This window comes from Pygoscelis adeliae, unplaced genomic scaffold, assembly GCF_000699105.1.
Source record: "Pygoscelis adeliae isolate BGI_AS28 unplaced genomic scaffold, ASM69910v1 Scaffold545, whole genome shotgun sequence".
NCBI lineage: Eukaryota > Metazoa > Chordata > Aves > Sphenisciformes > Spheniscidae > Pygoscelis > Pygoscelis adeliae.
In genome coordinates, this window is record NW_008824746.1 from 988,988 (window position 1) to 1,000,065 (window position 11,078).

At 38.9% G+C, this 11,078-nt stretch overlaps 1 protein-coding gene across 1 annotated transcript in view; it reads right to left on the minus strand.

The window, feature by feature from the left end:
* Positions 1-2,156: 2,156 nt before the first annotated feature.
* The window catches only part of NEDD4 (neural precursor cell expressed, developmentally down-regulated 4, E3 ubiquitin protein ligase), a 55,333-nt gene continuing 46,411 nt past the window's right edge, over positions 2,157-11,078 (minus strand). The window contains exons 23-30 of the mRNA XM_009323418.1: positions 10,347-10,442; positions 9,235-9,308; positions 9,026-9,086; positions 8,380-8,439; positions 8,181-8,288; positions 7,466-7,562; positions 4,124-4,196; positions 2,157-4,046 (exon numbers count right to left, since the gene is read on the minus strand). Coding sequence (XP_009321693.1) covers positions 3,944-4,046; positions 4,124-4,196; positions 7,466-7,562; positions 8,181-8,288; positions 8,380-8,439; positions 9,026-9,086; positions 9,235-9,308; positions 10,347-10,442 — 672 coding nt within the window. The 3' untranslated portion in view covers positions 2,157-3,943. The remainder of the gene's footprint in view (positions 4,047-4,123; positions 4,197-7,465; positions 7,563-8,180; positions 8,289-8,379; positions 8,440-9,025; positions 9,087-9,234; positions 9,309-10,346; positions 10,443-11,078) is intronic.

Below are 11,078 nucleotides of genomic sequence, written 5' to 3' on the forward strand. Positions count from 1 at the left end.
GCAGTGTTTTTACAGCTGAAGAAAGTAAAACTATTCCTCTTGCAGCCATCCTCTCCCTCATGTTACGGCCTAGCCCCTGCTCTAGAATTAGCATCTTGCTCGTTTCCCCTCAAAAAATAAGTTTTTTTTCACAGATCTATGCTTTTTAACCAGATCTGCACAAAATCTCTTTCCAAATGTCAACGCTATATACTCCTTTTTTCAACAGATTGGTACATTTAGCTCTTACCTACCTGGGAAATTTTTCTGCCTTACCCCTCATCTGACACTGCTGGGTGTTGAGAGTAATGAAATGACAGTGCAACAGAGTTGGTCATTAACACACAAGGAAGCAGCTGTTAAATTCTCATCTGCAATGCCATGGTAAGTGGTCTGCAGCCGGCACACAGCTGTACTAGGAACAGTGTTCCTGGTGAAAAAAATAGGTAAGTGTTCATAGTAGCATCTTTGGAGTTGCCCCCCCCAAATCTAAGTGTGTATGTTCCAGGGAATACAGAGGTGTGATATGCAGAAAATAGAAGTACAAAGGGACATGCAGCAGATCTAGGAGAGCATCACCCTGGCTGGCCAAGCCAGCACCCTTGTTCAGTTGTTCATGACACCCTCCAGAAACCTCCTGATTGCATCCCCTCGCGCTGCCCTTCCCGCAGACATCAGGGCATTTAGTCTGCTGTAAGAGCCAGGGTTTGCAATTTCAGGATTCCTTGAGCTGCTTCAAGACCACTCTGCCCACTTCTGCACAACAAACAGGTGGTCTAGGACAAGTCCTCACCAGGGTGCTTCCCATACTGGTGTCTCCCCTGACCCAGACCAGCAAAGGTCTGTACCAGCCCGTCACCCCTTCCACAGATCTCCCCAGAGCCAAGCAGCTCCAGCCATATGAGCCATGCCTCTTGCTCCTTCTGGTCTTTCCCTGGCTGCCTGTGAGTGGGTTCAGGCACATGAGGTGGGCCCCTTTCAGCCTGTGGCATCCTCCACAAGGGCTGCTTCACTCCCATCACCCTGCCCCAGTACTTGCACCATTGACCTCTCTTCTCTTACTTAACCACAAGCTGTTATCACCATTCCTCAACAAACCTAGTTTAAAGCCCACAGAAGGGAGTCTCTGCACTCTCTCACTTACCACTTCTCAGCGTGAACGCTTGGTTCAGGCCCATCTGGCTCTGAACCCTTCCCTTAATGCAACTTGTTCCTTTCTTTGTCTATTACAGCACCATAGCAATTTTGTAAATTCAAACCCAAGGGTGGAGAAGCCACCTTTCTTCTGATGCCACAAGTCACAAGCTCCCAAGATGGGTGAAGCTGGAAATCTCCATCCACCAGCTGCCCAAGTAGGACCTCCAGCTGCCCCTTCTTACTCCCACTGCATGGTTTGGTCTTTTGCCTCTACAAGGTCTCTGCAAAGACCCTTATGACCTCTTGCTGTTCATCCTCCCCGATGCTACAAGTCTGCTCGCTTCCCCTGTAGCTCTTTCATGGGGCAACTCAGTGTCTTGCCCACAACAGAGCTCCTGCAGGCAAGGCCAGCCCTGCCGTGGCTCCAGGGAGAGGCAACAGGTACTCCCTGCAGCCCGAGACCTGGCAGCAGCATCCTTCTCCAGGAGCTTCCACCCATGCGCCAGGGCTGCTTCCCCCAGCTGGCACTGGGGACCAAGCCCTGCGGCGCACCCCCATCACTGCTGGGCAGTCCATGCTGCCCAGAGCAGAGTTTCGGGGCCCCTTTCGCACCCCTGCCGCACTCACCACTGAAGACTGTTGGCTGCGCGCCTGCTGACCAACCGAGAAGGGTGTCCCTACTGCAGGAGAGGAGCCTGACCCTCCCAGCAGCAGTCAGCTGGCATTTCTGTGCGGCCTCCACATTTGCCTGTCTGCTGTGTAGTGTTTCTAGCCTGGCCATACAATGAAGGCTCACAGCAATCTAGAGCTTTTATAAAAACATGGTATTAATTTTTCAAAGACTGCATGTCTTGGGAGCAGACTGCTAGAAAACAGTGCTGCTGCACCTCAACACCTATACAAAAGTACCAGCGTATTGTGGTAGAACTGTGGTGGAACTGCTGCCCTACTCCTACTACCTAGGAGTACTAAAATTACTGAATTTTTGCTATTTCAAGACTACTGATTTGCACTTCAAAGAACTGAGTCACAACTTATTAGAATAAACTTTTATTTACTGCTCTCAGGATCCTTATTTTATACTTCAAAGTATGCAACAAAACCTGCTACATTCAAATCTATACAGATTTACTGATATATCATTCATGTTTTACAAAACTGCATATAGATTTGGGAAATTTGTATAAGTTACCTTTATTTACATGTAATATTCTCAGCCCTAATGACCTAGTCAAAGAATAAAACAAAGTGGGATTTTAAATATCCCTTAAGACCCATTACATTTGTTACATAATTTACATATCTGTAGAGAGAGGTGTGCTACACTTCCTTCCTGCATATTTATGAAGACTGTGACTAAACGGAAATTTGCTGGCCAAAGCTAGGTACTGTCATTTCCTCAGATCATATTGGTAATAAAATGTTAAAATTAAAGCAAGCCAGGTATATAAACCAATTTTTTTCTTTTAGAACCAACTTTGCTAATGATTTTAACCAGCACTTGCTCAAAAAAAGTGTTAACATTAATACAAAAAATACCCACATTTACAAAAGAAATCAAACTAATATTTATATGACAAGTTGATCTACAATAAATTGCACATTGTTGGTTATGACTTTGGTTATACTGTATTAACAAATTTGGTTTCTAGACTAACAGTGGAGAAAAAAATATAAAAATGCAGCTATAGAAACTAGCATAACCTGTAAACATATTACAGAACCAAATTCTGCACCTGGTTACATGGGCATAACCTCCATGCAGTTCAGAGAAGTTTGCACATATCAGACTGCTGAATTTGGCCCAGAAAACCCTGTAAACATGTTCTTTATTGTTATGTAGTGCAATACTGCAAGAATGGATGATAAAGGCCTCTAACTACCAGTTAACTAATACTGATATCCATACAAATTTCACTTTAAGATTAATTCGTTGCAAAAGGCTGAATTGAAAATATTATCCATTGTTGAACTACAAATTTATCAAAAAAAGTGATGAATACTCAATAAACCAACGACAGTATACAAATTCAGACAAAAAATGGATATAATTTCTCATTACAATTCAGAATTACGCTGCTTGTCTGTTTTATATAAAAATCCTGGTTTCATTATACTGTTTTAACAAAAGCAAGTTAGAAACAGAAATCTAACAAATAAAATGTGTCAGCAAGTCAACGTTCTGCAAACTGATGGTCCTGGTTTTGTTACACTGTTTTAACAAAAACAAGTTAGAAACAGAAATCTAACAAATAACAGCAAGTCAATGTTCTGCAGACTGATGGCTGATAATGCAAACAAATGCTTTCCAATGTTTTACCTAATATGCTAAATTATAAGGTGCTTTGGGCAGATCTGTAGCAAACGGCCTGAAGCAGCACAGATTATGATATTGCATTACATGAAGCTTGATGGTTTTGTTTTAAAAAGTTTAACAATTTCAGTTGTTCCTCTTAAAGCAGCAATTCAAATTTACACCCTCTGCAAAGATTTCTTCACAGTTTTACTTCAGCAGTTTACTGCAGAACAGTCTGTCAAATACTGTAGAAGAGGCAACTGCTTAAAAACATTTTAGTTTTTTACTTACTTGGCACTGGCCCATCCAATGTGTGTATTATAGTTATTATTCCACAAAACTGTGGAAATGGCAAAATGCATTTTCAAAAGTTAGTGAATTTTTAATGCTTACTTATTTTAAAAGTGATACTATGAAGATTCAATAGCCATGTGACTAAATACAATGGTAGTCCCTGGAAAAATTCAAATTTGTTTGTAAACCCTTAAAATGAAATTGCAGCACTGGACTGATATAATTTATGTCTGTGTCTTAATCAACCCCATCAAACCCCTGAGTATTTTCAATTGCTAGAAGAAGTTTATCCCATAAATCTTCAAACGAGTCATATGGAGGCAAATCCAAGCGATTAAAGCTGAAAAACAGATGAAAACTCTTAAGTATTTTATCACTCTTACTAAAGGTCATAATTTACTTAAATTAAATACTCACCAGGTATGAGCTCTCGGCAGTTTTTCAGGGGTACCCCACTGTTCAACTGTAAACAACTGTGGTCCATTTGAACCTGCAGAAAAGAATACATCAATTTTCACCCCATTGAGGTTCTTTTATAATTAGAAATTCAAATTATGAAATATTTTGGTTTTTTATAATCCTATTCTGATATTAATAAGACCTATCTATATGAATCTGTATTTACAGTCTATACTCAGTAATGGTCAATAATCCCAATTCACTTGCATTTTCAATTATTTCTTGCTATATCTTAATTTCAAGAGACTTTTACACTTTAAGCTCAGAAGTCTAAGACCTAAATGCATATGTGTAGTAGTTGGCATTGAAAATTTTATGCAGAAGACAGTTTTATACTGTGTAAGTTTTGCATGTACAAATTTAGACATGTTTATCACAATGTGCCAAGTTATATAACCTGGCAGAAAGTATTCAATGTCCACCTTTACCTATGCAACAACAAAGTAGAGTGAGAACTTTTTGAAACACAGTGACCATATGTGTACTCCAGGGATGTACGCATGCACCTGAGAGAACTTTTTTGGCTAGCAAGTGCAACTCCAGCTATGCCTGTGCCTTCAGCAACCGTCCTACAGCATGTCATATCTGAAAGTTTCTTGGGCCTCTCAACTCCTGCCAAGTGGATGCAAAGGGCATTTTGTAACCATTTCCTTAAGCTGTTGAAAGCATTTGTGTATGTCTGGAGAAGACTGTAGGTTAAAAAAAAAAAAAAAAATCACTATCTTGTCAGAGAACAGGAGATTATCTCTGATGGTGGGCGTCCTCTGACTATCCTACAAGGATACCATCAATACAGTTAGAGAATTGTATTCCAAGGCAGATGGCTACCCAAGAATGAGTAGCCTTCTGCTTCTGAAATGGAAGATGTGAAACATGTTTCAGATTAAAGATGAGCAGCAGTAATGAGAACAGGTTGATCTATGAATACAGCTGAGAGATAAGTGCTTGTGTAGAGTACCTCTAGACCTATGAAATGAATTTGGTTTTATAATGCAGACACCTTCCCTTTTTTTAATGACTCCTCCAAAATGTGGGTTTTTTTACTATATGTTATAATTATCAATTAAAAAGAGTTAATTTGTGGTTTTATGGAGACATGAAAGAAAGAAATGTGTACATATTCATAATAAAATGAAATGATATTATGATAACATGTAATAATGCACATTGTAGAAGTGGATTTGGAAGAAGATGTTAGCCAACTTATGTAGAGAAAAACAAACAAACAAACCAAGACAATTCATCCCAAAGACAAAAATAAAACAAGAGAAGGAGAAAACCCTTTCACAACTACTAACAGACACAAAAAGGTAGGAAATACCAATCAATGCACAGAAACTATGCTTCATACAAGTCTAGCGAATGAACTAGACAGATGAGAGCAGACACTGATCACTTCATCCTAAAATATTATCAGCGAGACAGTTATGTCAGTAGTTGTGGAAACACTCCCAGCTCCTCCTCTTTACGTTCTTCTTTGGGTTACATGTTTCTTCAACACAGAAGGCTGGTTAGAGAAGGTAATTAGTAAGAATGCCTGAAATAAGGATGAAGCAGGGAAGCAGCTCAATGACTGACGGTACATTCTACCATGTGACAAGATGATAAAACTCCCTTTTAATAGCTAGGTAAGAATAAGTCTTTATTTTAGCTATGCAACTAATTAACTAGAGGCTGACAAAGCAGGGTGGAGGGGAGACAAGAAATACCAGAAAGCCACATCTGTTCAGTGTCCTAGTTCTCAAACTTGGGTGGATTTGTCCCCGGACACCAAACACTCCCTTTTTATGAGAAGAAATGCCTCTCTGGGCCACAAGAGGGAGAACTCCCACTAGAAAGCCAGCTCTAGGACTGCAGCCCGAAGGTGGGAAGGGAACAACCACAGGGGCAGCCCGGTAGCAGCAAAAAGCCACGTACCAACACAAAGCACTGAAGAACCACCTACAGTTCTTCAAATACAAGCAGGTACTGGAAATGTGATTGTGATCATTACTGGGGTTTAGTGAGGATGGCATGCCGGCCACAGTAAAGTAGAAATAACTGTAAGAGAAAGAAACAAAGCACTGTACAAGACAACTGCTAATTGTTTTTTTCATTAATGAGTGAATAGAACTACAGAAACTGGGACTTGGCCAGAAGACTGCCTAATCCCTGGGCAGAAGGGAGCCAAAAGCTTCAACAGTTTCTTTCCCTGTATCATTTCTTAGTTCTATCTCTGGTAGTGTTTTTAGACAAATAGACAAAAATCTGGAGGCAGCAGAATTCTGATCGGGTTCCACTGCAATGAGCATGTGCTGTAACTCCAATAGTACCAAGGTTCAGGTGCAACAGCAGACACCATGGTTCATGTCCGCTGAGGGCACTGTCCCTTCCCATTGGAACTCAACTCATTCCATTGATGGAACGGAAAAAATAACCGAGTATTTACGATGAAAATGAAGAGAGGGAGAAATGGGGACACATGGTGGGTGGTATTTATTCACAATTCTAGTGTTTTATAAACAAATTACTGTCTTGTTTACAAAGAAGGAAATGTTTATTCAAATACACAAGTTAGGCTATTCAGTCATTTGCATATGATCTCAAGCCCTTTTAGCCTTAATAAAGTAGTCTAGCAGAAAACATAATAGCTGATGGCAGCTGAAAACAGACTTCCCATAAGCAAAACCACCCTTCCCATACCCCCAACCCTTTGTGGGCTGTTCTATCTGCTTGCCCGCGGTCTTTCCACAGTGGGTTTTGTGGCTTTGGTATGAAGGTCTGCTGCCCGCTGTGATCTGCTTGTTTCAGTCTCTGCATTGTAGGTTCACTACTTTTCTTTTGGCATTATGTTTAACTCGTATCATTTCAGTGGTCCTCTTTAAAGTATATCCTTACAAAAAATTGTGTCTCTGCAACTGTGGCCTGTGAGCAGATAAAAGCAGTTGGGGAACTTATAAGAATCTGAAGTTAACTGCTGGTGCCACCGTCTTTGTAATCAGATCTTAGGTAACTCAGAATTTTCTTCAAGCTCAATCACGTGTTAAACAGGGATTTTTGCAGCTCTTTAGAACTTCTAAATCCACATTCATTTGAGAGTCCTATACATTTAAAACTTCCAAAAACAGAATTAAAATGAAGCGTTTATAGAACATGGGAAACGTGTGATCTAAGTGACTCTTCTCTAACTTTGCTTCTTATAACTGCCAGTATATAGTCATTTTTAAAGCAAAATTTGAAAAATAATGTGCCTATGTTTGAAGTCAAACATCATGTATCGTGTGCTGTTACTTAATTGTGAACACAATCGTAAGTACTCACCATACAGCTCAGCAAACCCATTCATAGGTACGCGTGATGTGCCAGTAACAAATTGAAGTAATCTTATTCTCTTTTCAGAGTCCATCATTAAGACTGCCTATGTATGATAATGATTACAATTAAAGATTTATTTTTAAATTAAGGTTTTAAGCTAGCAGATTTATGTAACATAGTTTCTATCTCTAAATCATTACCCTTTTTATATATATATATGCATTTTTTTTTAGTGACACACATAGTCACTTCTCTGCCTATTGCTAAAAGCTATGGAGTCAACAATTTTTCGATGGCACTGTAACAAGAGTATGGCTACTGGCTTAGCAGGCTGTTAAAATACTTCCCTTTAAGATTTGGCCCCTACTTTCTTTGAAGTTTCCTGATGTTATGAACTAGCAGCCAAATTCCTGTAATTTATTAAACAGAAGAGTTTAACACCTCTTCAGTGTAACCATGCCAGAAAAACCTACACAGAAATATTTTTAAACCCAGGCAGACATGGATTTTTTTATAAAAGCAAGTATCAGTAGCGTATTTACATTCTTACCATGCATCTCATCTTTAGTTTTCTTACTGTCTTTTCTCAGGAGTTTTAATGGCCAAATATTTACCTACCTATTGATGAATCACACGATAATCTAGCATAGCTGAAAGGCAGCAGCTTTTGAAGAGGTTTTAAGTAAAAAAAAAATTAAAAAATAGAAGAACTTCATGATACCTTCCAGAACCACTGTATTACTTGATGGTTTATGTTGTAGCCATTTTTGTATTTTGTATGCAGTTTCCAGTCAGCCACATCCACATCTCCCAGTCCACACATTAATAACTACACAGATCAAAAACAAACAACCACCAAAGTTTAAGTCAGTAACATTAAGTTTCAACATAATTTGTTTTCTTTTCCATGACACACTTACCTCTAGCTCATTTTCATCAAAAATTTTAATCAGATCCTGCGGTATTAGTTCAAAAAAGCCCTAAAAAGATGAGGGAAGTTTTTAGAAATCAAGTCAACGTTATTTAAGCATTTTTGTTCACTGAGAATGATATTCAGATGCTTTAGTAAACAGAGCCAAAGCAATACATCAAATACAGATGTTTGGACACCAGCAGTCCCCAGTTTGGTGATAGTACTTTTCATTCTGACTTATCTCACATCTTTATTGTGCTACACTGAAAGGTGAATATATAAGCCTGAATATCATATATATAATATCATTTATGCAAATAAGGATAAACCAGCTAGTTTAATTTAATTCTATTAGTTTGATTTAACTTTCATTTCTGCAAAGTTCATTAAATAGTTTGCACTACAGCTAAAGCTGTCAGCCAGGATTGAGAAATAAGCAAATTTTTCAGTATGAATTAAACATCTCAGTAAAAATATACCAAAAAGATTTTTAAGTCTGAAATAATTCAAAGCTGACGCTACAAACAGCATCACTGCCTTTTTTATACCTGTAACAACATTATCTGTGGGTCTTCAGGATGTCCAAAAAAGCTTGTCTTAAGATTAGATGCAACAAATTCTGAGAAGAATTTCTTTTGTAATTAAAACTATACCTCTTTAAAGGCTGCCATTTGTTTCTGTACTCTGCTCACAAATCTCCACTGAATTACAAGACTGTAAAAAAACAAAACAAAAACATTTAAAATAAAAGCAATTTATATACAAAGCAACAACTTCCTTTTGTTAATACAACTAACACACAGCCCCTATTACTAGAGGGGCAATCCAGCGAGATACATTGTACATAGTGACCACTACTTACTGAATGTAGTCTCTCTTGTTCTTGTTGGTGACAACTATTTCTGATCCACCACTCTTCAGTTCATGTTGATGGGTCTAAATGCAATACATAGAATAGGTAGGTCTTAGATACACACGTAACAGAATTCATATGTTAATATTAGGTAATTTAGTTAACTCTTGAAGACTGCAGAATTTGAAAACTATGAGAAATAGAACCAGTTTCACAGGTCACCTGAATAAATAGAATTTGGTTGATTGTTTTTAAAAGATGTATTATTCAGGGATGCCAGACTGCAATGGGGCAACCTTCATTTTTTCTGACCTGCTACAATAAGTTACCTAAGTTTGCACACAAGTTCTCAGTGATGTGGACTTCACTAACTGCATATTCAATGACCCAGTCTTTTTTCCAAATCTCAAGGAAAAACACTTACAGAACAATTTCAGCAATGGTCCCGGTACAGAAGTGAATCAATACGCATATCTGTTACATAGTTATTTATTCTACTAGAACCTCAGTTGACAAATATGTGATTTTCAGTTCATTACGGATATACATTTTCACACTCCTACTTAGGATCACTTTAGTTACCCAAGACCACAAAGGCTACTATCGTACCTAAATCTAGTTGGCATCAGTAATTTGGAATTTTTGTTCAAGACCTGTGATATTTCTACATGACTTATCGTTGATAGCTTTCTACACAACAACAGACTTGTTTATTCCATAGTTTTCTAGTACATCTTAGAGAAAAAAACCCTATTATTATCTCCCAGTGAAATTTATGATTCCAACCATTTCTAAAAGAGGTTATCCTTTCCAGCCAATCACATAAAACCAACCTCTACTCCAGATTAAGTAATGGGACTATGGATATCTCAGTCTCAGTTGCATTCATAGCAACAGCTACATTTCAATACAAGTATTATTTAAGAAAAAAGCACGAGCTATTTTTTAAAGCTCTGCTTATTTCCAAGTCCTTTATCACATCAGCCAGGCTCATAGAGCATTGCATGAGCATGTGCCAGCTAAAAGAAGCAGCTGAGTGAACAAACCAACATGACTGTGAATGAAGGGTTTCAGATAAAATCAGCTAATTTCACAGGTCAAATGTACATAAACATACTAACCTGACCAAAAAGTTCTTCATCAACTATAAATCTGAGGTCCAGTTCTGTTGGATCATTTTCAAGAATCCATCTTAGAGAATTGTAATATTCACTATCCTAAGAGAGAATGGCAAAATAGTAAATACAAAATAGAGTAGCTACCCTTTAAGCCATAAGAGGCTCCATTACAGCCCAGTGAATGCTGCTACCTAGGATAATCCTGTATTGGATACAGAGACTCTGCAATTGTACAAAGCTACAAAGACCCTTAAAGATGTATGAAACCTGAAGACTCAGCAATCTCAGGACTAAAAATCTCTCACGCAGCAAAATCATGATAAAATGCCACAGCATTATCTGAAGTAATGTATTTTGGACTCTTCTCTGTCTCTCGTTCTGTATTTATCTTCCCTGTATCGTTAGGCATTACTACAAAGAGCCTTAGGAAATGAAAATTAAGATAAAGCCAATTGCATTCTGGGCTGCATCAAAAGAAGTGTGGCCAGCAGGTCGAGGGAGGCGATTCTCCCCCCTACTCTGTTCTCATGAGACCCCACCTGGAGTACTGCGTTCAGCTCTGGGGTCCCCAGCATAAGAGAAAGACATGGACCTGCTCGAGCAGGTCCAGAGGAGGCCCATGAAGATGATCAGGGGGCTGGAGCACCTCCCCTATGAGGACAGGCTGAGAGAGTTGGGGTTGTTCAGCCTGGAGAAGAGGAGGCACTGGGGAGACCTTTTAGCCACCTTCCAGTC